Genomic DNA, 25,645 nt, shown 5'->3' on the forward strand with positions numbered 1-25,645 from the left:
AATCCAGACAGTTTCTTTTCACGTCTCTGATTTTTAGCATTGCCAGGAGTTGATTTTTTAATAGTGATGAAGGAATTTAAACTTGCTGGGCTCTGTTTGAGCCTGGCAGGGCTGGTGGCCCTGGGTCCATCTGCAGCTCCCACATTCTTTCCATGAGCAGAAATACTCCAACTTCACAGGGTGGGGGGCTGCAGTTTGGACCTCCCTGGAGCACCCTCAGGGATTGTCCTGTCACTCACTGAGGGTCCCTGGAGCACCCCCGGGGACTGTCCAGGCTGTGGCACAGGTGACACAGGACAGCTCCAGGCTGTGGCACAGGTGACAGAGGGCAGCTCCAGGGGATGGTGCTGGGCTCCAGGGTTACACTCATTAAATACCCTTTCTATTCCATCAGTTTATGAATATTCATATTAATATTCATATTCTTCCATAAACTCGTTTCCATATTCCAGGAACTGTTTTGCCTGGCCCCTCCTTGGGTTTGCCTTTTTAGAGCATTTGTGTTTCTGGGCTGTGTCTTCATTATCACCTCCAGCTGGGCCTTGGTCTGTGCTTTCTTCAGATGGGAGATGCTGATAGTTTGTACATCAATAGCAGAGTTTTCTTTACATGTTCACTGGATGTTATTTCGACCAAACACACAGTTTAAGCATATTTATATCAACTCCTGCCACTATGCCTAATTTTCTTTACTAATAGCAGAAATAAAAAACTTATATCCTTACCACAAGGTTATTAACCATACAGCACACATCTTACCAAAAGCCAATTTTATAATACACATTTATAACACCTCGGTGCCTCGGGGGGGTCCTGGGTGCAGATCCTCGGGGGGATCCTGGGATGGGGAATGCTCTGGCAGCAGGGCACAGACTGGGGGAATTTCCCTCTGCCCATCCCAATTCCCTGCTCTGAGCTGGGGAAGGGGAGCAGGGAGCTCTTGCTATGATTTCTGGGCAGCATCTCTGGCTCCCACAGAGCACTCTGACCCCTCTGCAAACACTGCAGCACCATTGTCTGTCATTTAGGGTTTTTCCAGCCCTGTGAGGCTGCTCTGCCCAGGGCTGGGCTCTCCCCCTTGTGCAGTGCCCAGGATGTCATCCAGTGACCCCTCGGGGTTATTAATAAAATAACTTTATTATGGTGCAGGTTTTCCATCCCCAGCGCTGCCTGTGCCTCATCTGCTGCTCGAGGCGTTGTCAGATTTATTGGGAAGTTTTTCCTCTCTGCCCCTCTGTTAGTGCGGATCATTCACACCCTAAAACCTCTCCTGGAAATCACCTCCCTGTCTCTGGCCATAAAACACCAGACTCCTCCTTGTTAATATTCAGGGAGCGGTGCCACTTCTCCCAGGACAAAGATCTCGCCGTGGCTGGGCAAATCAGAGTTCATTATCATGTTAATCTGGCTGATTGCGGGCTCCCAGGAGGATTCCACATATGGTCATTCTTGTAGCACAAATAAAAGCTGTTTTGCGCACGATGGTCTTTTATTCTTGAGGTGCAGCTCTGGGATATGGAAATATTAATTATTTTTGAGCCCGTTCTTGGGTTTGAGTCTGAATTGGGGTTGTGTCTGCAGTCAGGATTTTCCTTTATTTTTGTTGTCTTATTTTGGCTCTGGGTTTAAATGGGGAAGGATGAACTGAGCCCCCCCCCACACTCCCCCACCCCACCCAGGAGCCTGCAGGGATTTTTCCTGGGGAATCCTTTGAGGGAAGCTGCAATCCTTGGCCCAGGTTCAGGGGGAGGCTGCAGGGCCTCCCTCCCTCCCTGGGGATTTGGCTCCTTGCTCAGGGCCTGACTGACCCTGCTGGCCCAGGGACAAAGGAAGATGCTGAGAGCAGCCTGAGGACAAACTGGGCTGGACTGGGAGTGACTGGGGCAGGGCTGCAGCCCCACAGCTCATTCAGAGTCATTCCCCTGGTTCATGTAACACACAAACATTTGGGGACACTTGTGGAGCACAAGCAAATTAAAGGGTTCATTCCACCCTGCACCCTCTGTCTGCTCCAGTGTGGCCTTGGGGACCCTGGGGCTGCTCTGGGGACAGTCTGGGGGAGCCAGGACCAGGGAGGGCTGAGGGAGAGCTGGGCTGGCTCTGCTGGGCACCAACCCCATCCCTCCCCCCTGAGCCTCCTCCAGCACCGCGCTTGGCTCTCACAAAAAGTGAATTTTTTATGAGGCATTTATAGTTTCCTCCTTGCCTCCCCTGAGCCGCAGTCGGCTGCTGGAGGGAAGGGAGTGGGAGCTCTGCCAGGAGAGCTCTGCCTGCTGCTCTGGGTGCCAGGGGCGCTCACAGCTGAGCTTTCTGTGTGTTTTGTTTGCTGTTTCTCTGGCTGTGTGAGCAGCAGGGCTGAGCACAGACTGCAGGGCTTGTTCCTGCACGGGCTGGAGGAGGAGGATGCTCCCACAGCACCCCAGGATTCTGCAAACCTCTGCCCAGGGGGCCTCCCCAGGGCCTCCTGGAGCTATCCAGGGGTTCCAGGGCTGGAAACAGGAGGTGTGAGCCCTCCCTGCCTGGCACAGCACCCATGGGTGTCCTGTCCTGCCACAGCCCCTCATGGTTTTCCCTGCCCTGGAACATGGTTATCATGTCCTGCCACAGCTGCTTGTCCTGTCCTGCCACAGCTTCCTGTGGTTTTCCTGTCCTGGCACAGCACCCTGTGGTTGTCCTGTCCTGGCACAGCTCCCCATGGTTTTCCTGTCCTGGCACAGCACCCATGGGTGTCCTGTCCTGGCACAGCACCCATGGGTGTCCTGTCCTGGCACAAGCTCTGGACAGCCCAGGCTGCAGGAGCAGGACTTTCCTCACAGGCAGCAGGTGGGGCTGACTCCAACAAGAGCTGAGTGGAGTCACTCCAGGCTGCATGAATGAAAAAAGGGAGTTTGACTTATTGGAAGAACCAGTTATGGAGAGGGATTTTTTTCAGGACCTCTCAATTATAGACTTATAAATCCTAAATGTAATTCATAAAGGCAGAGGGGAGGTGACAACGTGTCATCAGTCACTGGAGGGAAGGTCTGGGGAGCTCCCGGGGCTTGAGGACATTCCCTGCATGTTGGGAAAGATGAGACAGGAAAAGCTTTACAAATATGATTGCCTGGCAAGAAATACTGAAAATTATATATATATATATATATATATATATATATATATATATATAACATTTATAAAATTATATATATAATTATATAATGAGATAATATATTATTATATTATATTATATTATATTATATTATATTATATATAATTTTTATATGTATGTGTGTGTGTGTATATATATATGTGTGTATGTATATATATGGGAGTGAAATAGAAATGAAACTTTGAGATGTGATCATGGCAGGCAGGAAGACGGGGATGAGCTGGGGATGGGGTGAGGGATAGAAAATAAAAGGACCCAAGGGTGCAGCCCCACCAAGGATCAGGGAAAAGGTAGAGAAGAAAAGTCTCTTTAGAGTTTAGAGCACAGAGTGATGTGGTGACAGAGCAGTTCTCTGTGTGCAGAGTCTGTAGGGTTTGTATCTCACACAGGGTTGGTCACTGTAAATTAGAATATCCAACACAAAAGGAGATAAATTGGATTGGAACAAGGTCCTCGCTCTCTGACCCCCCCCACCTTTCCTCTCTTACCTGCCCCATCTCTCACCTCCCTCACCCCTGTGACCTCCCTCACTCACACCCTCCCTCTGTCCCTCTCTCTTTGGGGTTTCCCTCCAGCCCAGGCTGTGACTGAACCCTTTTTCCCCCTGCAATAACCCCACACGTCCCCAGAGTGTCCCAGCTCTGCAGAGCCCCCTCTCCCTGCCCTCCCTCACACCTGCCCCCCTGTGAGCCTCGGGGCAGGATCCAGGCCGGGAGATTTGTCCAGGACACAGTTTGGAGCTGTAGATTTCCTGCCCTGCACTGGGGGATGGAGAGATGAGGGAGTTGCTGTCCTGGGACAGCTGAGGCACAGCAAGAGGGTTTTTTTTCACCCTGCCAAGGTCTGTGCCAGCCCTGGGACTGGGAACAGCTGTGCCACCACCCGTGACACACTGCAGGGACAAGGTGTGGGGCTGGGGGGGCACAGAGGGGCTCAGCTCTGCTCCCAGCCACGTCCTGCTCCTCCCTGGAGGTGCCAGAGCTGTGCTGGTCCTGGAGAGCTGCAGGGCTGGGCTGGCTGAGCTCGGGGGGGAAAACACTGAGAAACTTTTCCAAAGCCCTTGGAAGCTGTCAGGACAACTCATAAAGGAGATAAAACCTCCCCAGATGCTGCTGGGAGCCTGGTGAGTGCTCCTGGCACAAGCTCCTGATTATTAATGGATTTAAAAATCAGCTCAGCTGCTGTCCCACTGCAGAGTCTCCTAAATGAGGACATCAGTGGCTGAAATTCCATGATGGGGAGTCGTGGAGAATCTTCAGCTTGTGAGGGGTTTGGAAACCTGGGGAGGATTAAGAGGAGAATTGATAATCTGGAGTTTAAGGCTCCGTGGGTCCCTTCATTAGGAACTTTCCCTCTCAAGAGCTTTATAAACTTCTGGATCAAACTGCCCAGATAAGTCTTGAGGACAGAAATGACTGTGTCAGCGAGGAGGGAGGATTAGAGATAACAGGGAATTAATACTGAAATGCAAATGCTATAAATATAACAGGATTACACTGGAGTTATGTAAAAACCCCTTTTCCTCCCTCAAGTCTGCTCAGGTGGGCAGGTGGACAATCCCCTGGAGTTCTGCCTTCACCTGTGGCCCCCAGAGCAGCTTTTCTTGTCACCATAACAGGACAAGGGGGAATGGCTTCAGTCTGGCAGTTCAGTGGGGTTTGGGGCAGGAATTGTTCCCTGGGAGGGGGTGAGGCCCTGGCAGCTGGGGCTGCCCCTGGATCCCTGGAATATTCTGGAACACTGGGACTTGGAGCATCCTGGGACAGTGGGAATGTCCCTGCCATGGCTGGGGTGGTCTCTAAGACCCCCAGCACAATTCCCCTCAGTCTTGGGGCACTTCTCTCCTTCCAGTTCAGCAGGAGCCCAGTCCTGTCCCTTGGGGACCCCTCCCCTGCCCAGGGGGACCCTCCAGCCCTGCAGCCCCTCCCTGGGGACCCTGGGGACCTTAGGGACAGGGTGAGGCCAGCCCTGGCAGCTCTGCTCCCTCCATCCCCATGGATTCCTGTGCTGCTTATTCCCTGCCTGGGAACGAATATTCTCATTTTTGCCCATCTCCTCCTCATCCCAGCAGAGGCTCAGGCTCACTGAGGGTGGGAGCTGTCACTCAGGGGGGCTCTGGCCCTGCCTGCAGAGCCAACATTAACTTTGTCTGAGGGAAGATAAACCCTGGGCTCGTGCAGCACGACGCTGCACTTGGAAAACGAAGCGTTTAAACCACAATATTGCAGTCAATTCGCTGGTGAAAAATCTCTTCATGTTGGCAGTGCAGTTGGAGGGAGGGTCTTTGATCTCTCCCAGCTCAGATGTTGCTGCCAGAGAGACTTAAGCTTAAACTTCACTTTGTAAAATCGACTTTTTTTTGACGGTTTCCTTAAAAAAAAATAATCTCCTCCTAAGCTGAGGAAGCAGGGACGAGTGGGCAGCCCACGAGGAGATTTCAAACCCAAATAACTCAGGAAGGAGCCACTTTCAGCTGCTTCTGTAAATCCTGGGTTTAATCCGTGGAGCAGCTGGGGGGGAACGTGAGGTTTGGACACCCCAGGAAAGGAAATGCTGTGCTGGGGCTGGGGCTGGAACCCAGGCTGGGGCACCCATGGGGCACCCATGGGGCACCCATGGGGCACCCAGGGGATGGTGAGGGGCTCCCTGTGCTGCCCTGGTGGTGGTGGTGGCATCTTTGGGTGCCAGTGGGGCTTGGGCTGGGCTGGGGAGTGAAAACATTTCCACACCTTTGGCTTTGGTGCTGAGCCTTTGGTGCCACCCCTGCCTGAGAACCCCGAGTGAAATGGTTTGGGAAAAGGTTCTGCCACCAAACCTCTGCAGCCAGGGCTGAGGGACAGGGCTGGGCTCATCCTGCCACTGCCCCCAGGAGTTCCCAGCTCTGGGGTGGGACAGGCTCCCACCTGAACTGAGCCCTCTGCTCATTTTCAGATGAGCTGCTATTTTTAAATCTCTCTCTTTTTTTTTTTTTTTTTTTTTTTTTTTTTTTTTTTTTTTTTTTTTTTTTTTTTTTTTTTTTTTTTTATTTAATTTATTTTTTCCTATCTGTGGATGACCCTAATTTTGGCCGAGAAGCTTTAGCAAAGCAAAGAATGCAAGTTTACTTTAATCTGCTCAAAGTCTGGCAGTGGGAAGCCATTCCCTGTGTCCTGAGACAATTCCTGTCCAAAATCCCATCCATCCCTGCCCTGGGCAATGGGAAGCCATTCCCTGTGTCCTGGAACAATTCCTGTCCAAAATCCCACCCATCCCTGCCCTGGGCAATGCGAAGCCATTCCCTGTGTCCTGGGACAATTCCTGTCCAAAATCCCACCCATCCCTGCCCTCTGGCTATGGAAAGCCATTCCCTGTGTCCTGGGACAATTCCTGCCCCAAATCCCACCCATCCCTGCCCTGGGCAGTGGGAGCCAGTCCCCTTTATCTGTCCCTGGAGTTCCTGATGAAGAATCCCCCCCTGGCTCTCCTGGAGGCACCATCAGGTCCTGGATGTCCTTGGCAGGTGTTGGCATTCAGAACAAGCCCACAGTGCCAGCCTGGCTTGTGTCACCCCAGCGAGGGCCAGGGGCTGTCCCTGGTCTCCCCACCAGCCTGGGCACCCCACAGGGTGACCCCAAAACCCTTCAGACAGGCGGGAGCCTCATTTCGTAAAGAGATATAAAGATCCAAAGATGGAATATTTAAGCCGGTGTTATGCAATGGGAGCTCTTTTAAGTCGTGATTTGTAAAGGCAGTTCAGATAATTTCCTGAAAGACATTCTGCTAATGATTAATTTAGGATATGTTTAATTCAAGTTAGGGAGATCAAAGAGGGAGCGTTTTCCCTGTAATGCCATCCGTGGTTTCACACCCTCACCACATCCCGGGCGCTGGGGAGTGTCTGGTTTGTCCTTCCCTGCAATTCCCCTGTGAGAATGGCAGAGGAAAGAGTTTTCTGGAGCTCCATGCTGCTTTGGGGCAGGGAGAGGAGCCCGGGGCACATCCCGGTGAAATCCCAGTGAAATCTGCCCTGTGGGGTGAGGAGGGAGTGGAGAGTTGAATTTTTTCTCTGTTTTTCAGGATGTCTCTCAGTAGGTTTCAGTGGCAAGTCCAACGATAGCTCTGTTTTGTGAAGGAGCTGCATAACTCAGTTGTGATAAATGAGATTTTGTATTTGAAATGTCCAGTGAGTCCAAGGAGGTTACAGGAAAAGCACTCTGGTCTTCTGTTCATTCCTTCAACAAGTGTGATCCAGGGCCACCTGTCTGACAAACAGTGACTGTAAACTATATTATTGTCCATATAAAAGATCTCTGATCGCATTTAAAAATGTTAGAACTTTTAAATGCAGCAGTCATTTTTATATCCCTGCAGGAGAGGAGAGGAGAGGAGAGGAGAGGAGAGGAGAGGAGAGGAGAGGAGAGGAGAGGAGAGGAGAGGAGAGGAGAGGAGAGGAGAGGAGAGGAGAGGAGAGGAGAGGAGAGGAGAGGAGAGGAGAGGAGAGGAGAGGAGAGGAGAGGAGAGGAGAGGAGAGGAGAGGAGAGGAGAGGAGAGGAGAGGAGAGGAGAGGAGAGGAGAGGAGAGGAGAGGAGAGGAGAGGAGAGGAGAGGAGAGGAGAGGAGAGGAGAGGAGAGGAGAGGAGAGGAGAGGAGAGGAGAGGAGAGGAGAGGAGAGGAGAGGAGAGGAGAGGAGAGGAGAGGAGAGGAGAGGAGAGGAGAGGAGAGGAGAGGAGAGGAGAGGAGAGGAGAGGAGAGGAGAGGAGAGGAGAGGAGAGGAGAGGAGAGGAGAGGAGAGGAGAGGAGAGGAGAGGAGAGGGCCCCGGGCTGGGCCAGGGAAGGCTCAGGGTGGACAGTGGGGAAATTCCTCCCTGGAAAGGGCTGTCCATTTGGACAAGGTGGATTCCCATCCCCGGAGGGGTTAAACCCTGCAGAGGTGACACTGGGGACACGGATCGGTGCTGTCCTTGGACTCGATGGTCTCAGAGGACTTTTCCACCCTCATTTCCCGTGAATTACCTCGGCCCGGGCCAGGCTGAGAGCTGGGGCTCCTCCAGGGCAGCCCCAGGGCCCTCCCCGAGCTCTCCGTGTCCCGGTGCCCGCAGAACCGGGCGGGATCCACAGCCAGGACCGGCCCAGCCCCGCAGCGCATCCCCCGGGCACGGCCTGAAACCGGCCCGAAATCCTCTTTATTCCAGCACAAACACATCCCTGACTCGGCACAGAGCCCCGGGAAGGGGTAAGGCCGTCCCTGGGGTTCCCCCGTGTGTCAGTGCGTGCCGGGCGCCCGTTGGATCAGATAACGCCTTCATTTGATCAGATAACGCCTTTATTTGATCAGATAACGCCTTCATTTGATCAGAGCCGCCGTGTATCTGTCAGGAAGCGCTGTAGTGCCGTGTTTGCGGGGGGAAGGAGGCAGCGGCTGTCAGGAGCAGCCTTTGATCCGCACAGATGCTCCGAGGGAGCGCAGGGGATGCTCAGAGCCGAGGCTGCCTCATTCCCGGGGATTCTGGCCTGGGAGAACCCAAAATCCGGCTTTAACCACCCAAACCACGGGCTGTTTGCAAAGAAACAGGGGCTCTGCAGCCCCCGCTCCGAGGGGAGGAGGAGGATAATTTTTGGGGTGTGATGGGCAAATCTCAGCCCTGGGGCACAGGGGATGGATGAGTGGACACAGCCAGGGATTGGCCACTCGGGTTTGGGGAGAGGAGGAAAGAGGATGATGGTTTTATCAGGGGGATGTTCTCCCCTGCTCAGCTCAGCTGTGAAACTTCCCCCCAGGGAGGTGTCGGGACATTCCCACCTGGGCCTGGGGGTTTTATCCCTTCCCGTGGGGTATAACCGAGTGCAGAGTCCCCCCGGGGGGGTGGGAGGTGGTCCTGGAGCTGGGGGGGTGACACAGGGGTGACACACAGGGGTGGCACACAGAGAGCCAGGGGTGGCACACAGGGGTGGCACACAGGGAGCCGGGGGTGGCACACAGGGGTGGCACACAGGGGGTGTCACACAGGGAGCTGGGGGTGGCACACAGGGGTGGCACACAGGGGGTGGCACACAGGGGTGGCACACAGGGAGCTGGGGGTGTCACACGGGGGTGTCGCACAGGGAGCTGGGGGTGTCACACAGGGGGTGGCACACAGGGGGTGTCACACAGGGAGCTGGGGGTGGCACACAGGGGTGGCACACAGGGGGTGGCACACAGGGGTGTCACACTGAGTGTCTTTGTCTCGCAGAGAGATGCCAAGGGCCAGTACCTGTTCGACCTTCTCTGCCACCACCTGAACCTGCTGGAGAAGGATTATTTCGGCATCCGCTTTGTGGACCCCGACAAGCAAAGGGTGAGAAAGGGTGGGAGCCGGGCACGGACATCCCTCACTGTGGATGACACCGGCCTGAGCCCCTCCCTGCTCCTTCCAGGGCCGCTCACACACACCCGGGGGGGGTTTCTCAGCCAGAGCAGAGCCCTCCCCTTCCTCATCCTCCCCACCTTATCAAATCGTGCCTGTCAGCCTTTAATCACCTTTAATCACCTCCCTTCCCTTTCAGCACTGGCTGGAGTTCACCAAGTCGGTTGTGAAGCAGATGCGGGGTGAGTGTTGCAGCTGGTCTGGGGCAGACTCTGCTCCTTCCAGCTCGTCTGGATTCCCCTTTCCTGCAGCCTGTCCCCTCTGGGGCCAGCTCCCAGCCCTTGTCCCAGGAGAGAAGCTGTTTTGGGGGTTTGAGAGCAGGATTGTCCCCAGGGCCAGCTCAGGGCAGGACATTGCACAGGGACAGGACAGGAGTGCTGGGGGTGAGAGGTGACATTGGGGAGGGGGCAGTGGGTTGGGTGGGGGGTACACAGAGCCACAGACATGTCCCCACAGCTTTATCAGGGACATTTCTCTAGCCATGGGCACTGCAGTGAGGGGTGTCTGCCCCTCCTCACCAAGGGGTTCAGGGGAACAAGGCAGGTGAGAGCCCAGGTAGGGCCTGACTGGGGCAGGGGGTTCAGGGGTGACAGGGACAAGCCCTGCCCTTGGTGACACTCTGGTGACACTCTGCTCTCTGCAGCCCAGCCTCCCTTCACCATGTGCTTCAGGGTCAAGTTCTACCCCACGGACCCCGCAGCGCTGAAGGAGGAGATCACCAGGTGAGGAGGGGACAGGCTGGGGGGCCTGGGAAGGGCACATGGGGCAGGGGGACACAAACACACACATGGGGCAGGGGGACACAAACACACACATGGGGCAGGGGGACACAAACACACACATGGGGCAGGGGGACACAAACACACACATGGGGCAGGGGGACACAGACACACACATGGGGCAGGGGGACACAGACACACACATGGGGCAGGGGGACACAAACACACACATGGGGCAGGGGGACACAGACACACACATGGGGCAGGGGGACACAAACACACACATGGGGCAGGGGGACACAAACACACACATGGGGCAGGGGGACACAGACACACACATGGGGCAGGGGGACACAAACACACACATGGGGCAGGGGGACACAGACACACACACGGGGCAGGGGGACACGGGGCAGGGGCACACAGACACACACATGGGGCAGGGGCACACGGGGCAGGGGGACACAGACAAACTTGGTTTGCAGTCAGGAAATGGCAACAGGCACTGGGATTTCCCAGCCAGCCCGAATGCTTTGGGATTGTTCCTGCTGTGGGGGAAAAGCACAGGAGTCCCTGCCTGTGCTCAGCCAACACCTGGAGCTGTTGTGATGGTGGGGAGCACAGGCTGAGGGTGATGGGGACCTGGCACAGCTGTGGCTGCCCCTGGAGCCCTGGAATGTCCCAGGCCAGGCTGGACATTGGGGTTGGAGCAGCCTGGGACAGTGGGAGGTGTCTCTGCCACAGCAAGAGTGGCTCTAGGTGGGCTTTAAGGCCCTTTCCTGCCCAAACCATCCCTGGGCTCTCTGATTAACCCCCTGGCTCATTCTCTGGGTGCAGTCAGATCCAAACCCCCATTCCAGGGCAGAGCACAGCCCCAGCTCTGTGACACTGCTGCTGCTGCTCTTGTCACAGCCCTCGGTGCCCTGCCCCAGCACAGCCCCAGCTGGCTGTGTCCTGGTTGTGCCGGGCTGTGGGGAGGGTTTGAGTGTCCCCACGTCCCCTGAGCTCCCCTGGCACAGCTCTGACGTCAGGAGCGGCCGCTCAGGGAGCGCTGGGCGAGCACAGCCTGGCAGCACAGCTCTCCTCAGCTGCTGTCTTTAGGGGCTCCTGGTGCTGCTCTTCCTGCCAGGAGGAAGGACACAGAGGAGCCAGAGCAGAGCAGCCACAGCAGATTTGGAAAATGAGTCTCCACCAGCCCAGGGTCAGCTCTGCCCGGGCTGGAGGCTCCTCTGGGGGGGTCTGAGCTGGCACCTCCTGTGGGGACACCTGAGAGCCCCCAGGGCATGAAGAGCCCCTTCCATGAGATCTGAGAGGGGCTTTGACAAGAGTCTGCAGTGCCAGGCCAGGGGGGAACAGCTCCCCACTGCCACAGGGAGGCTGAGGTGGGGTTTGGGGGAGGAATTCCCCTCTGTGAGGGTGGCCAGGCCCTGGGGCAGCCTGGTCTGGGGTGTCCCAGAAACACAGGGAAGAATTTCCCCCAAAACCTTATCTAACTCTGCCTCCTGTCACTGCCCCAGGGCCCCCATGCAGGTGAACTGTTCCTGCTCGCTGCCCTTTGGGGTGTGCCTGCAGCTGCAGCTGGGCTTAAAATTCACTTTTCCCTGCTCTGAGTCCACTTCAATACCAGAGATTTCTCTTTTAATGTATTTTATCTGTGCAAATTAATGGTTTACCTCATCATAAGCTGAGATTTGAGCAATGAGGCGTGACTGGGGACTGCAGAGTGCCAGTCTGGTTATTTAAATTCATTTCTGAGCGCTCCATTTCGCTCCTTCACTCCCTGATTTGTGTTTTACCAGTTAAAGGTTTTCCTGAACGCCGCGTGACAGAGCCCAAAATGTTACTTGGGTCTAAATTTATTGGAATGTGTAATTTTTTCCGGCATAGTTTGTGCTTTAACTGGACACAGAGGGAGGGATGGGGGGCACAGGGGGCAGCTCAGCCTGGGTGAGGCAGAGCACGGAGGAGGGACCTGGGTGCACACAGCAGGACCTGCAAGGACAGAGGAAGTTCAGGAAGGAAAAAATCACTTTTTTTCCCCATAACAAAAAAGTTATGGGGAAGCTGAACAAGCTGAGCATCCAGGGACTGTGCAGCAGGCACTGCTGGGCTCTGGATAAGGAGACTCCCTTCAGGTTATCCTGCACCTGGGCTGGGTGAAGACACAAAATGAGTGTCCAGGTTGATGGAGATCCCCTGCAGCCCTCAGCTCATCTGCTGGCCCCAGAGCAGGCACAGTGTGTCCCTGAACCCCACTGGCTGGAAAGGGCTGGGCTGTGTGATCTGAGCCCCATCCTGGGCAGGACCAGCCCAGCCAGTTTGGTGAATGCTGCCGGGAGAGAGGTGTCAGAGGTGTCTGGAGGCAGATATTCCACGTCTAAATTGGCTGTTTGGGTAATTTAAATCGTGCCTAATGAAGGGACTCTGCTCCTGTGCCCAGGTACCTGGTGTTCCTGCAGATCAAGAGGGATCTGTACCACGGCAGGCTCCTGTGCAAGACGTCGGACGCGGCGCTGCTGGCGGCCTACATCCTGCAGGGTAGGGCTGAGTGAGCCAAAATCCTCCTGTCCTGCTGAGAGCCCCTCCCATCCCTGCACTGACAGCACCACTGCACCTGCAGCACCTCCCCAAACCCCACTGCTGGGCTGGGGGAGGGTGAGGGTGGGAGCTGGGGTCCCACCTGTAAGGGCACACCTGTACAGGGGGTCCCCTGGAACAGCTCCTGGGGTCACTCAGCCCTCCTGCCTGTCCCCCTCTAAGGCCACACCTGTACAGGGGGTGAGGTGTCCCCCAAGAGCAGCCCCTGGGCTCACCCTCCTGTCTGTCCTCCTGTCTGTCCTCCTGCCTGCTCCTGCAGCTTGAGGAATTAATAAATTTGGGACAGTGACCATCTGCTGCCAGGTGACTGCCGCACAAGCAGCCAAATTAATTGGCTGCAATTAATGCCCAACGGGGAGCAGGAGCAGGGACAGGGACAGGAGCAGGAGCAGGAGCAGGACGGGGTCGGAGCGGTGTCCCTGGGCTGGGGATGCACCCTGGGCTTTTCCCGACTGGATCTGTCTCCCTCCAGCCGAGATCGGGGACTACGACCCGGGGAAGCACCCAGAAGGCTACAGCTCCAAGTTCCAGTTCTTCCCCAAGCACTCAGAGAAGCTGGAGAGGAAAATCGCCGAGATCCACAAGTCGGAGCTGAGGTGGGGCTGGGGGTGCTCACAGCACTTCTGTCCCTCTTTGGGGTTTTTGGTCACTCCGTGGGCTCAGCCCTCACCCTGAGGTGCCACATCCAGCTGGGACCTGCTCCTGTCCCAGCCAGCACAGCCCAGGGGATTTGGGGTGGGGACAGTGGCCGAGGCCCTCCTGAGCCCCTCCTGCCTTCACCCTTTGCAGGGATGGGAGGTGCAGGGACCACCAGCAGTCCCCGTTACCCCATGGCACTGCTGGTGCCTCTGGAGCCGTGTCCTGAAGGGTTCCCAGGGAGGGAAGTGGATTTAACCCCCCAAACCCATCAAAGTCATGTCCTGATGTCCCAGGGGCTGCTCCTTCTGCTGCCGAGCTCCCCTTTCCTTCCCCCCAGTGAGGTGTTTGTGCTGCAAGTGGGGAATTCACCCCTAAATCTGTCAGATGCCTTTTGACCCCTCCCAGTGCTCCCAGTCCAGCGTGGCTCCTGTGGGTGCAGCTGGCAGGAGAGGATGGGCAAAGCTGCAGTGCTGGGCTCCTGCTGACCCCCTAAAAATCTGATGGGAATGTGCTGTGCCTGATGCTCCATCGTTAACAGGATTCCTGTAGCTGCCTCTCACCTTCCTGCCATGGAATATTGGTTTTTTCCCATTTTTTCCCTCCTGCAGTGGGCAGACACCAGCTACTTCAGAGCTGAATTTCCTCAGGAAAGCCCAGACTCTGGAGACCTACGGGGTTGACCCACACCCCTGCAAGGTAAAACACTTCCCAAACCATTCCTTGGGCTGTGGCTGGGCTCGGGTTCCTCTCTGTGGCCAGGGATGACCTGCTGGGGTGCCAGGGGCTGCCCCAAGGGCATTTGTCACCTGTGGGGCCGTGCTGAGGCTGTCAGTGCCCAGTGTGAGTGCACCAGGGGAGGGTGAGGGCTCTGAGACCCTCCCAGGGCTCTCAGGGAAGCCACAGGAAAGAGTTTTCAGTGCACACAGCTGTGACAGGGGGGTCGAGCCTCTCCTGCACAAGCAGGACTGTGGAGGAAACAACAAGGTCAGTATAGGAGGCACCAGGCATTAATCTCTCTGGGACAGTCCATCCCTCTGCCCTGCCCAGCCCGTAATCCAGTTTTTGCTGCTGGAAATGCTCTTTATTGACTGAGGATGTCACTGATTGTGGCTCTCTGGTCTCTGGTAATCCCATCAGATGCAGATGGGTGTGGGATACAGAGGAGGCAGAAAATTCTGCTCTCAGGCAGTGCCTGTGCTGGGGCTTCTCCCTGGGGCTTTTCCCTGAATTGTGCCACAGAAATGCAATAAACTGGGGAGGGTTTCCTCGTTTATGGGCAGTTTCTGAGCACCCAAGAGGTTGCTTTGCTCTGAATTCCCTCTAAAGCCGTGGCCTTGCTGCTCCCACCCATCTGTGACCTTTGCTGCCACAGTCAGGCAATTGCCATCCTTTCACACCGAGAACCTTTTGAACATATTTGAATTACACTAATTAATGTTCTTACAGCAGCTAAGGACAAACACACACTTGTGTGTCCATCAGCAGAATTGTGCCTGATTCATCAGGAGCTGCTGTTAATGTGCTCAGAGGATCTGGCAACCAAAGTTAAATGAAGCCGATTCTGTTTCTCTCCTCTCCAGTGGATTGTGGAGAAGTTTGGATGAGGGTTTGTTCCCTCTCCCCAGCTCAGTGTCCCTTGACTCAGCCCTGTCTGGAGTTTTCATGGTACTCTCACAGTGGTTTTTCCCCAAAAAACAAACACAGAGAAAGATGTTCCTTTCTTAGGCAGGGCTCACCTGAGCCCTGGGCTGTGCTTGGTCCTGGTTTTGGCTGTAAATCCCTGCAGGAATTTGTGTGTGTGAGAATAACAGGGAATTGTGAGGAATTGCAGGAATTGTGAGAATAACAGGGCTCCCTCTGTTCCCCCTGGTGGACAGAACCTCTGGCCTGGCCAAAGGGAGCCATGGGATGGTTTTGGATAGAAAAGTTCTCAAAGAGCATCAAATCCAACCACTCCCCAGCACTAACCCAGTCCCTGGGTGCCACATCCACACGTATTTTTGAGCCCACACAGGGACCTGTGCCCCATTTGGCACCCCCAGCTCTGTGTCCCCAGGAGGATAAATCATTCTCCTTCCTCTCCTGGAGGTTTTCCAGGTTTGGGGGAGAGCCAGAGCCCTTTGGGCAGCCCAGGGCTGAGCTGTGGCTGGTCGGTGCCCACGCACAGGAATGTGCAGAGGAATGTCCCTCCTGTGCCAGCCAGGGCTGGGGTATCCCCAGGGTGGGGAGTTTGGGGTTCCCCTCTCCTGTGCAGTGCTGGCCTGAGGGTCAGCCCTCTCTGCCTTTGGCCATCCAGCCTCGACAGCTGAGATGGGCTTTGGTCCCCAGCATCCCTCCAAAGCCCGCTGGGGATCTGCTGGCCAAAAATCCCCCGGGGTGAATCCAGCCCTTGCTGCGGACCCTCAGCTGTTGCCCCTTTTCCCAGCCTGGTTTTCCCTGTGTGGTCACCCTGCAGGCCCTGGGGTTGGGTTGAAGTGCTGGCAGTAATTAGTGGGTTTGCAGTGGCTCGGTGCCACCCAGGGCAGGGCTCCAAGGGAGGGAGGCACAGCTGGAGGTTATCGTGTTCTGGGATAATTGCTATATATAATGTCTGTATATTTAGGTCTTGAACGTCAGTGATGGGTGCCTTCCTGCTCAGGATGTTCTGTGACAATATAATAAATAACCATATTGAACTGTTTATATTATAGTGATCATGTATAGCAAATAAATAGTGTATGTCTACATAATAACTATATACACTTATACGGGGTAGTATAGTTAAAATATACAAGATAAGATACATCTTAATTATTAACTATATTAATAAACTATATTAATAATGTATATTAATAAATATAATATATTAATCTTTATATATTTATTATTCAGATATCATATAAAATATTTATTTATTTATAATATTATAATATATTAATAAGTATAAATTATATTAATATATTAATATATAATATAATCGTATGTTAATCGTATATTAATCGTATATTAATCTATCATATATTGGTATATTAATATATTAATATAATAATATATAATGATATGTATTAACGTATAATAATATACTATATATATAATGTATAATATATACATATTTATAATGTATAATAATATATAGTAATAAATTACTATATTTAATAGTTATATATTTAATATATATAATATAAATATATATACCTATTTGATATATATAATTAATATATATAATATATATTACTCTCTATATATATACATTAATTCCAACAATTATAGCATGGCATTACACTAACAGCACAAATTCTCTGTACATCAATACAACATTTAATACAGACAATAACAGATAGCTGTGCCATCCTGCTGGCAGCACCCAGGGTGGCGCAGTGCCATCCCTGGGCCGAGGGGACAGTGCCAGTGCCAGTGCCAGTGCCCTGCCAGCTGTGCGGGTGCTCAGCACTGCCCCAGCCCTGCCCTTGCCTTGCAGGACGTGTCGGGCAATGCAGCCTTCCTGGCCTTCACCCCCTTCGGCTTCGTGGTGCTGCAGGGGAACAAGAGGGTTCACTTCATCAAGTGGTGAGTTCACTTCATCCAGTCCTGAGCTCCTCTCCGGGGCTGAGGTCCACCCAGGGGTCCCTGTCCCTCCCTGGGTACCCCGGGGTGGCTGATGGTGGTCGAGGGCTGTGGGCACTGGACAGGGCTCTGGCCCCCAGGCTCGTTGTTCTCCGCATTTGTCCCCATTTGACTTCCCCAACCCCATCTCTGCCACATCCCAAATCCCCCCAGGCCCTGTGAGCCTTCCCAGCTCCTCTGGGTCACTGCAGGATGTCCAGTTTTGGCCGGTGTGTGTCCAGTTTTGGCACTGCCACTGGTCGGTGTCCATGGGACAAACCCCGCTGACCCCCAGCTTCCCCTCGGGCCGTCCCCCAGTGTCCACCCCACTCCAGCCATGGGTTTGTGAGCCAGGGCTGCTCTCACCACCCTGTGGCACCTCCTGGGGTGGAAAACAGGCTCTGGAAGCTGCCAGGGGCTGGCTGGGCTCTGCACAGCTCCCACCTGCCTGTCCTTGTCCCTGCAGGAACGAGGTGACCAAGATGAAATTCGAAGGGAAGACTTTCTATCTGTACGTAAGCCAGAAGGAGGTGAGTGCTTCCCCTTCCCCGGGGGCATCCTGGGCACAGTGGGCATCCTTCTGAGGGTTCTCTGGGAATGTGGCAGCAGCAGCACCCTGGCCTGCAGGGCAGGGACATGGGGACAGCTCTGTGCCACTGCTGGGGTCACCTCCCTGCTCCTGCTGGTGCCAGATCTGGGCACAGAGCCCCCCTTAGCCCCAGGCCAGGCCACAGCTCCTGGCCATGCCCTCCCTCAGGATTATTCCCAAGGTGCTTCCTCATTGCCATCATCCCCCAAAGTCAGCCAGAGCACCTCTGGCTGCAGTTGGCTCCTACAGGAACCAGCAGCAGGAATTTTTAAACCCCGCCCCTGTGTTTCTGGCTGTTGCCAAAGGCTGGGAGCAGAGTGGGAGGAGTGGGCACTGGAGCACATCCACCCATCCCTCGTGCCAGGAGCTGCCCCAGGCTGATCTCTGCATCCCAAACGGCTCCAGAGCAGGATCTGCTGTGCCAGTGCCACCCTCCAGCTCTGTCCACTCCATTCCTTGTCTGTGGCATGAGCACCACTCCCTGTTCTCCCCACAACTCCCTGTCTGTCTCCTTCAGGAGAAGAAAATTGTTCTCACCTACTTTGCCCCGACACCAGAAGCCTGCAAACACCTCTGGAAGTGTGGGATTGAGAACCAGGCTTTCTACAAGTAAGTGCTGCTTTGTGGGGTGTCCTGCAGCCCCCGTGGGCTGGTGCCCATGCCAGGCTCCATCCAGGCCCTGGGGTCAGTCACTGGTTGTGTGGCAGTGCCAGGACTTGTCCCAGTGGCCCTGGCAGAGCCACCAGCCACCAAAAGCAGCCCCAGCCTCTCTGTGCTCATCCCTCCTCAGCAAACTTCCACCAGGAAATGATAACTAATTATTTGGGATGAAGCCTGGAATGCCAAGCAGCACCATCCTGCTCATGCCACACTTAACCCAAAGCCTCTTTGTGCTTGGTAATGAGTTTTATTTTAATCAGCAAGCTGCGAGACGGAGCAGGCGATGCATTCCCACCGGGAATTCTGCAATCAGCAGCTGCAATCAGCAGGTTTCGCTCCTCATTACACGAACACGAAATGAAATTGCAATATTGCTTTACAAATCTCTCTGTGTGTGATGAATCGTGGCACTGAATCACCGCCGGTCGTGCACCCAGCAGGTGGACACTGGGCTGGGCTGAGGTGCTGCTGGGCACTCCTGGGGTCAGGGGTCTGCTCCTGTGGGGTGGGGAGGACATGGGATGGTCCCCACCATGCCCAGGAGGGGCTGAGTCTGTCCCCCTGCAATCCCCAGGCCACGGTGGGCTTTCAGCCCCATGGAGAGGGTCAGTCCCTGCCCTGGGTGTCCCTGGCCCCTGCAGAGCCCTTGGCACAGGCTCTGTCCCCTGCAGTCTGTCCCCTGCCAGGCAGTGCCACCCACCCCTGCCAGCAGCAGTGACATTCCTGGTGACATTCCACAGCTCCAGGGCTGTGCTCCTGGCTCCTGGCCTGGCTGCCATGGGCTGCAGGTGCCTGGCCAGCCGTGCAGGGCTCTCACAGCCCCCGGTGCTGTTGCAGGTTGGAGAAGTCGAGCCAGGTGCGGACGGTGTCCAGCAGTAACCTGTTCTTCAAGGGAAGCCGCTTCCGCTACAGGTGAGTCCTGGGGCAGGAGCCCTGCTGGGTGGTTTGTTTTGTGCTCCTTTGGGGGTGCTCTGGGCACCTCTTGGGGCTGCAGCAGCCCAGGGATATCTCGGGGTCCCCAGAGATCCCCCATTGCAGTGCTGACCCCAGCAGGCCCCTCTGCTGCTGTGTCTGTGTCACAGAGGCCACCCCTGTCCCCAGCCCCACAGCAGAGGTTTTGGAGGGACAGGAATGGAGGACGGGAGATTTTGGGGTTGAGAGCAATGAGGTGTGAAACAAATCATCACTATCCCAAAATTCCTGCACTGAGTTGCTGGAGCAAGAGGCTGGACCTGGGACCTCGTGCCTGCAGGATGAGACACCCCAGCGTGTCCCCAACACTCAGGGGACAGTGCTGGCACCCTCCTCGCTGGCATGGGAGGACCTGGATGCCCGTGCTGTGTCCATCTCATCTGAGGGCAGGTGTCCCCCTGGTGTCCAGCATCCCATGCCAGAAGCAGCAACAAAATCTGGTGGTAGAGGTGTCACAGCCCAGCCTCCCGAGCTCTTTCCTCATTCCCCCAGAGAAAATATTTCTGCTTTCCCCTGGGGCTGTGGGGAGGGCCCAGGCTGTGCCAGGGCTGGGCTGGGCCCTTGTCCTCACCTCTGCTGGTTTTGTCCCCCCTGCAGTGGCCGCGTGGCCAAGGAGGTGATGGAGTCCAGTGCCAAGATCAAGAGGGAGCCCCCCGAGATCCACAGGTGAGAGCCTGGCAGGGGCTGGGAGAGTGGGGTGGGACAGTGGGGTGGGAGAATGGGGTGGGAGAGTGGAGTGGAAGCATGGCCAGAATAATGCCATGTTCCCAGGGAGGAGAGTGACCAGGACTATGCCCTGTGCCCAGGGTGGGAGTGACCAGAGCACTGCCCTGTGTCCATGGAGGGAGTGACCAGGGCACTCCCCTGTGCCCAGAGCAGGACAGTGCCCAGGGCTATCCCCTGCACCTGCAGCACTGTCCCTGCCTGCCCTGACCTGTCCCCGCTCTGTCCCCAGGGCCGGGCTGGTGCCCAGCCGCAGCTGCCCGTCCATCACACACGGCCCCCGGCTGAGCAGCGTCCCCCGCACCCGGCGGAGAGCCGTGCACATCTCCATCATGGAAGGTACGGCACGGGGGGCACGGGGACGGGGGGGAACACACACCTGAGCGTGCACACACACCTGAGCGTGTACACACACACCTGAGCGTGCACACACACCTGAGCGTGTACACACACACCTGAGCATGCACACACACCTGAGCTCATACACACACACACCTGTGCATATACACACACACACACCTGAGCGTGTACACACACCTGTGCACACACACAGAGACAGGAACACACAGAGATACACAGATGTGCACACAGATAGACACAGGTACACAGACACACAGGTGTGTACACACACAGGTACACACACACAGGTGTGCACACACACGGGTACACAGATGTACACACACAGACATGTATACACACACGAGCACACAGACACACGTACACACAAAGTGCACACATGTGCACACACACACACACATGTACACACACACATGTCCAGCTGAGGCCGCAGCCCCAGTGGCTTGTCCTCAGAAGAGCTGGTGTTTCCCCAGGCTGGAGCAGGGAGGGAGGCTGCTCCTCCCCGTGCTGGGGCTGTGTCAGGGTGGGATGCACTGGGAAGGGGGTCTGGCAAAAGGCAAAACACTGGGAGCAGCTGTGGAGCTGCCCCACAGGGCTGGGGACACGCTGGGGGCTGTGTCTGTGCTGCTGGGGGTGGGTGACAGCAGTGACCCCCTGTGACACGGCTGTTCCCTGCCCTGGATGGGCTGTGGGGCCAACCCTGCCCCAGCACAGCCACCCCAATCCTGGTCCTGGTCCTGGTCCTGGTCCTGGCCCTGGCCCTGGCCCTGGCCCTGGCCCTGGAATGCAGGCAGGGACAGGGACTGTGTGCCCCAAGGGCAGGGATTTAACTCCACCAGGGATCCCAGGGCTGGTGTCTGTGCCAGTTCTGGGGATGGAAGCAGACAGGGTCACCTCTGCCACCCAGTTCCATGGGACAGCCTGTCCCCTACGTGCCGTTGGGAAGCGGCCAGAGCAGTGAATCACCTCCCACCATAAATCACCCCGGGCTGGTACCACCCCCCTGCTTTTCCTCACCCTCACCTCAGCTCAGTCCTGCGGGTGCCCAGAATAGCCCTGAGCCCGGGGCCGAGCAGAGCCTCTCACAGAGCCGTCCCTGCACTGCCATGGTGAAGTGCCTGGTGAGGATCAGGACCAGGGTGAGCGTTCACCTGTGGCTCATCAACCACTGCTGCCGGGCCGTGCGGGTGCGGGTGCTGGCCCTGGGGCCGCGCCTGCTCTCCCGGGCCCTGGGCATCCTCCCTCTGCTCCCCGCCAGCCCCAGCCTGGGCCACCACGGTCCCTGCGGGGACCTGCCCCAGCCAGGTAACGCTGCGCCGCGGGGTCTGGGCTCTTCTGCAGTGTCCACCAAGGATTGGGGTCCCTGTGGTCAGTTGGTGACCCCAGGAGAAGGGGGGATGCAGCAGTTGGGGTGCAGGAAATGCGTGGCAGGGAGTGGGTTGGGGGCTCTGGGGCTGCTGGACTCAGGTTGTTGTTACTCAGAGCAGCTCTGGTGGCGGGGCTGGGCTCAGATGTCCAGGATTTTTAACCCCTGCTGTCAGCCCTGTGGTGCCCTCCTCCCGGGGGCTCAGCCAGCTCAGTTATTAGGAGGATTTGGAGAGAATTGTATCAAGGATGAGGTGAGATATCTCAGAAGAGGCCCTTTCCCCAGGACATTTGTCCCAGGTGTTTATTCTTCGAGTTTCCAGGGGGAAAGAGATAGAACAAAGGAAGGGGAGACAATTTACAGCCTCCAGCTCAGAGGAGAGACAGCTGGACCACAGCCAATAAGGTCAAAGAAAGAAGTAAAGGTCACTCTAAGTGGTCAAAAAGTCCAGAAAGTCAAGAGAAAGAACCCATTTCCCTAGAGAATTACAACACTGCGGAGGCAGGGGGCAGGAGGGGCTGGGTCTGGGGGCAGCACTGCTGTCACTGCGGTGGTGAGCTGTGCCCCCCCCAGGGGCTGTCCCCGTGTTGGGGACACTGTGGTGACACGGGGAGCGTTCCCATGAGAGGGGAGAGGGCAGAGCTGGCGGGGTGAGCGCTGCTCCCCCCTCCCAGCCCGGGAGAACCGGGCAGAGCTGGAGAGCTGCAAATCCCCGGGAATGCGGCCGGATGAGCTCCCGGGGCTGCCCCGCGCCCTGCGGCAGCCGGGACAAATGGTGACAGCGTGTCAAGGTGTTTCAGTGCCCTGTGCCCTTCCCCCGGGGGCAGCTCCGGCCCCGTCCCTCCCCAGCCCTGCAGGGGGGCCCTGGGGACAGGCTGGTCCCCCCCGTGACCTTCAGACACCCTCCCTGGAGCTGCAGTGGCAGAGCTCCTATCTCCCCCCAGCCTGGCACAACTACCTGGAATGAATCCCTTATCTGTGTGGTTTCTCGGGATTCGGGGATTTGGAGGAGATGGCGGTAGGGGCAGGAGTTTCTTGGCACCAAAGACCAAAGCTCAGCTTGGGATGGGGCTGGGACAGGGGCTGGGGGCTCGAACAGGGGCTGGGGGCTCGAACAGGGGCTGGCACAGCTCCTGCCACGGTTCCTGCTCGTGTGTGAGCAACATGAAAACATTTGTTGGGCAGTGAGAGCAGAGCAGCCTGTGCTGCAGGAGCCTCCTGCATGTGGTGGGGACATCTCCCCCCCTGTGATGGGACACCTCCCCCCCTGTGATGGGACATCTCCCCCATGCCATGGGGCCCCCCACCCCCGGCAGCCCAGCACAGCCCCCTCTGTTCAGACACCTCCCACCCGGGATTCTCACCATTCCCACCCATCCCTGTCCCTCCAGCTGGTTCCTGCCCTGTGGCCGTGTCCTGGCTCGTTCCTGCCCTGTGGCCGTGTCCTGGCTCGTTCCTGCCCTGTGGCCGTGTCCTGGCAGGGCAGAGGGCCCCGAGCCCCGCGGGCAGGGACTGTCCCTGTCACTGTCACCTCGGGCAGGCACAGCCCGCGGGGGGGTGGGGGATCCCCTGGGGATGAGCCCGGGGCCGGTGACAATCCGGGCGGGTGTGGAGGTGACACCGCCGGGGTCCGGAGCTGCAGGTCCCCAAGGACCAACAATAACAACAAGCAGCATCACCCGGGGCAGCCGCGGGGGGACAGCGGGGTGGGGCAGCGCGGCTGTGAAGAGGAGACCCCCCTGCACCCCTCTGACCCCCCTGGCCCCTCCCCTGTGTCCGCAGGGCTGGAATCGCTCCGGGACAGCGCGCACTCCACCCCGGTGCGCTCCTCCTCGCACGGGGACGCGCTGGCGGGCCCCGGGAGCGGCGAGCGGGTGGCGGTGATCGCGGACGAGAGCTACAGCCCCGCCGACAGCGTGCTGCCCACGCCCGTGGCCGAGCACAGCCTGGAGCTGCTGCTGCTGGCCCGCCAGGCCAACGGCGCCCCGTGCAGCATCGAGGAGGAGAAGGAGTCGGAGGCGGGCACGCCGGCGGCCGAGGAGGGCGAGCTGCGGGCGCTGTGCCCCGGCACCGCCGGCCTGGGGCCGCCGCAGGCCCAGCAGGTGAATAAGTTTCTTTTAAGTGTCCTCCGTTTGCTCCTCGTGACAGTTGGACTCCTGTTTGTCTTGCTCCTCCTCCTGATCGTCCTTACCGAGTCCGACCTTGACACTGCCTTTTTCCGCGATATCCGCCAGACCCCCGAGTTCGAGCAGTTCCATTACCAATACTTTTGTCCCCTCAGGCGCTGGTTTGCCTGCAAGCTCCGCGCCGTGGTAAACCTGCTCATTGACACCTGAAAGGAGGCACCAGGGGGGCCCGGAGCCGCCGGCGCTCACTCAAATCCGACCCTCCCCTCCCGAGCCCGAGCCCGAGCCCGGCCGGCCGGGGAGGGGCGTTCCGGGAGGAGCAGGAGGGTGGGGCAGCCCCCTCCTCCCCGCACAGCATCTCCTCCCATGGCGCCCCCCGCCCGCAGCGCTGGGGGAGCGCCGAGCGGAGGGGAATCCATCCATCCATCCTCCTCCGTGCCGCAGGAGCTTTTAGCAATGGTGCTACTGAGGTTTTTGATTTAACACTCGTGTTAATAAAACACTGTTCCGGTGTCCAGCCCGCACTGTGCCCGCCGCCCCCGCTTTGGCAGAGCCCTCCCCGCCCAGCGGAGCCTCCTGCGGGGGGACCCGGCCCCGGTGCCCTCCCCGCCCTCGCCCCGCTGCGGAACGCGGCCCTTCAGCCTCTTTTCTAAGCCTTGAAGCATCGCTGCTCCCGAGAGCCGGGGGACGCCACACCCGGCGTGGAGCTGCAGTGACTGTGTCAGGTTCATTGGGATGACCTTTGCCCTCCGCCAGCCGTACCCGTTTTGTAAGAAAAAAAAAAAAAAACAGAGCAAAAAGAAGAAAAAAAAAAAAAAAGATAAAAAGAAAAGAGACATTTCAAGGTCTATTTTAACAAGGAAATGCTATTTTGTTATGGAATCTAATCCAGTCTTTTTTTACCTTACGGATGGGATGACCGTGGGCTCCCGGTGACAATCGGTGGCTTTGGGACAGAGGGGGAGCCCTGCCTTGGGGCTCTTCCCGAGAGGACACGAGTGCAGGAGCACAGGGGACGCTGGAGAAGCCAACGGACACCTTTGAGTGCAAGTCACTAATCCCAGCTCACGGCACGACCCCCGGGACTGTTGGTCAGCAGGAGCAGCAGCCCCACCACAGGGAGCAATAACAGCCACTTCTGGTCAGCTTGGTGTGACAAGTCAGACATATCAGCAAAAAAAAAAAAAAAAAAGAAAAAAAAAAGAAAAAAAAAGAAAAAAAAAGAAAAAAAAAAAAGATGTTAAAACAGTTGAGCAAGTTTAATTTCATCTCAGGGAGAGATCTTTCCGTAAGCTGGGGCCATAACTGCAGTTTTACAGAGCCTGCTGTCCGTGTTGTCTCTGAGCATCCCCCAGGCACCGGGCAGGACGGTGACACCGGGCCCCCCCGGCTCCCTGTCACTGCAATAAGGGGACAATAAGGGTCCCATTGGGGGCACAGCCCCCCTGCCCAGGCCATGGCCCAGCACCGGGCCCAAGGAGGGGTGGGCTCCAGCCCCGGCTCCAGAGCAAGGCAGAGCCCTCCGGGAAGGCTCCAGGAGGCAGAGGAGCGATTTTATTTTTTACATGATAATCCTGTTTTATGCAACATTAGCAAGGTTAACTCTTAGTGTAGTGTTCCTACCTCAGCCCATAGCGCTGATGTTTCTATGCAGTTGTGCTCGTCCCCACGCTGACGTTTTTCACCGCCCGGGTTAACGCTGCAGTGTCGTCCTTCCTCCTCCTCCTCCTCCTCCTCCTCTCCTCACTGCGATGTTCTGTGTGACGTGGTGACAGCACAGCTCC

At 56.6% G+C, this 25,645-nt stretch overlaps 2 protein-coding genes across 5 annotated transcripts in view; one reads left to right on the forward strand and one right to left on the reverse strand.

Moving 5' to 3' along the window:
* FRMD5 (FERM domain containing 5) overlaps positions 1-24,071 on the forward strand; it is a gene marked incomplete at its 3' end in the record, with an annotated part of 57,342 nt that extends 33,271 nt beyond the window's left edge. Inside the window, exons 2-14 of one of the 2 annotated variants that reach the window (XM_083870830.1) lie at positions 9,357-9,461; positions 9,670-9,712; positions 10,174-10,252; positions 12,690-12,787; positions 13,320-13,443; positions 14,095-14,182; positions 16,944-17,032; positions 17,535-17,598; positions 18,175-18,266; positions 19,155-19,229; positions 19,887-19,955; positions 20,245-20,351; positions 23,518-24,071. In XM_083870830.1, coding sequence (XP_083726956.1) covers positions 9,357-9,461; positions 9,670-9,712; positions 10,174-10,252; positions 12,690-12,787; positions 13,320-13,443; positions 14,095-14,182; positions 16,944-17,032; positions 17,535-17,598; positions 18,175-18,266; positions 19,155-19,229; positions 19,887-19,955; positions 20,245-20,351; positions 23,518-24,071 — 1,587 coding nt within the window. The remainder of the gene's footprint in view (positions 1-9,356; positions 9,462-9,669; positions 9,713-10,173; positions 10,253-12,689; positions 12,788-13,319; positions 13,444-14,094; positions 14,183-16,943; positions 17,033-17,534; positions 17,599-18,174; positions 18,267-19,154; positions 19,230-19,886; positions 19,956-20,244; positions 20,352-23,517) is intronic. The other variant, XM_083870829.1, reaches the window with a different exon arrangement.
* Positions 1-25,645, reverse strand: part of CTSH (cathepsin H) — a 163,496-nt gene that overhangs the window by 105,239 nt on the left and 32,612 nt on the right. Inside the window, exon 13 of one of the 3 annotated variants that reach the window (XM_083870834.1) lies at positions 19,406-19,418. The exons of the other annotated variants lie outside the window; for them this stretch is intronic. The gene's annotated coding sequence lies outside the window, so the exon portion shown is untranslated. Of the gene's footprint in view, positions 1-19,405; positions 19,419-25,645 lie in introns of those variants that run through there. 3 annotated transcript variants of the gene reach the window in all.

The sequence above is a fragment of the Zosterops lateralis genome, assembly GCF_965231275.1.
Source record: "Zosterops lateralis genome assembly, chromosome: 13".
Classification (NCBI taxonomy): domain Eukaryota; kingdom Metazoa; phylum Chordata; class Aves; order Passeriformes; family Zosteropidae; genus Zosterops; species Zosterops lateralis.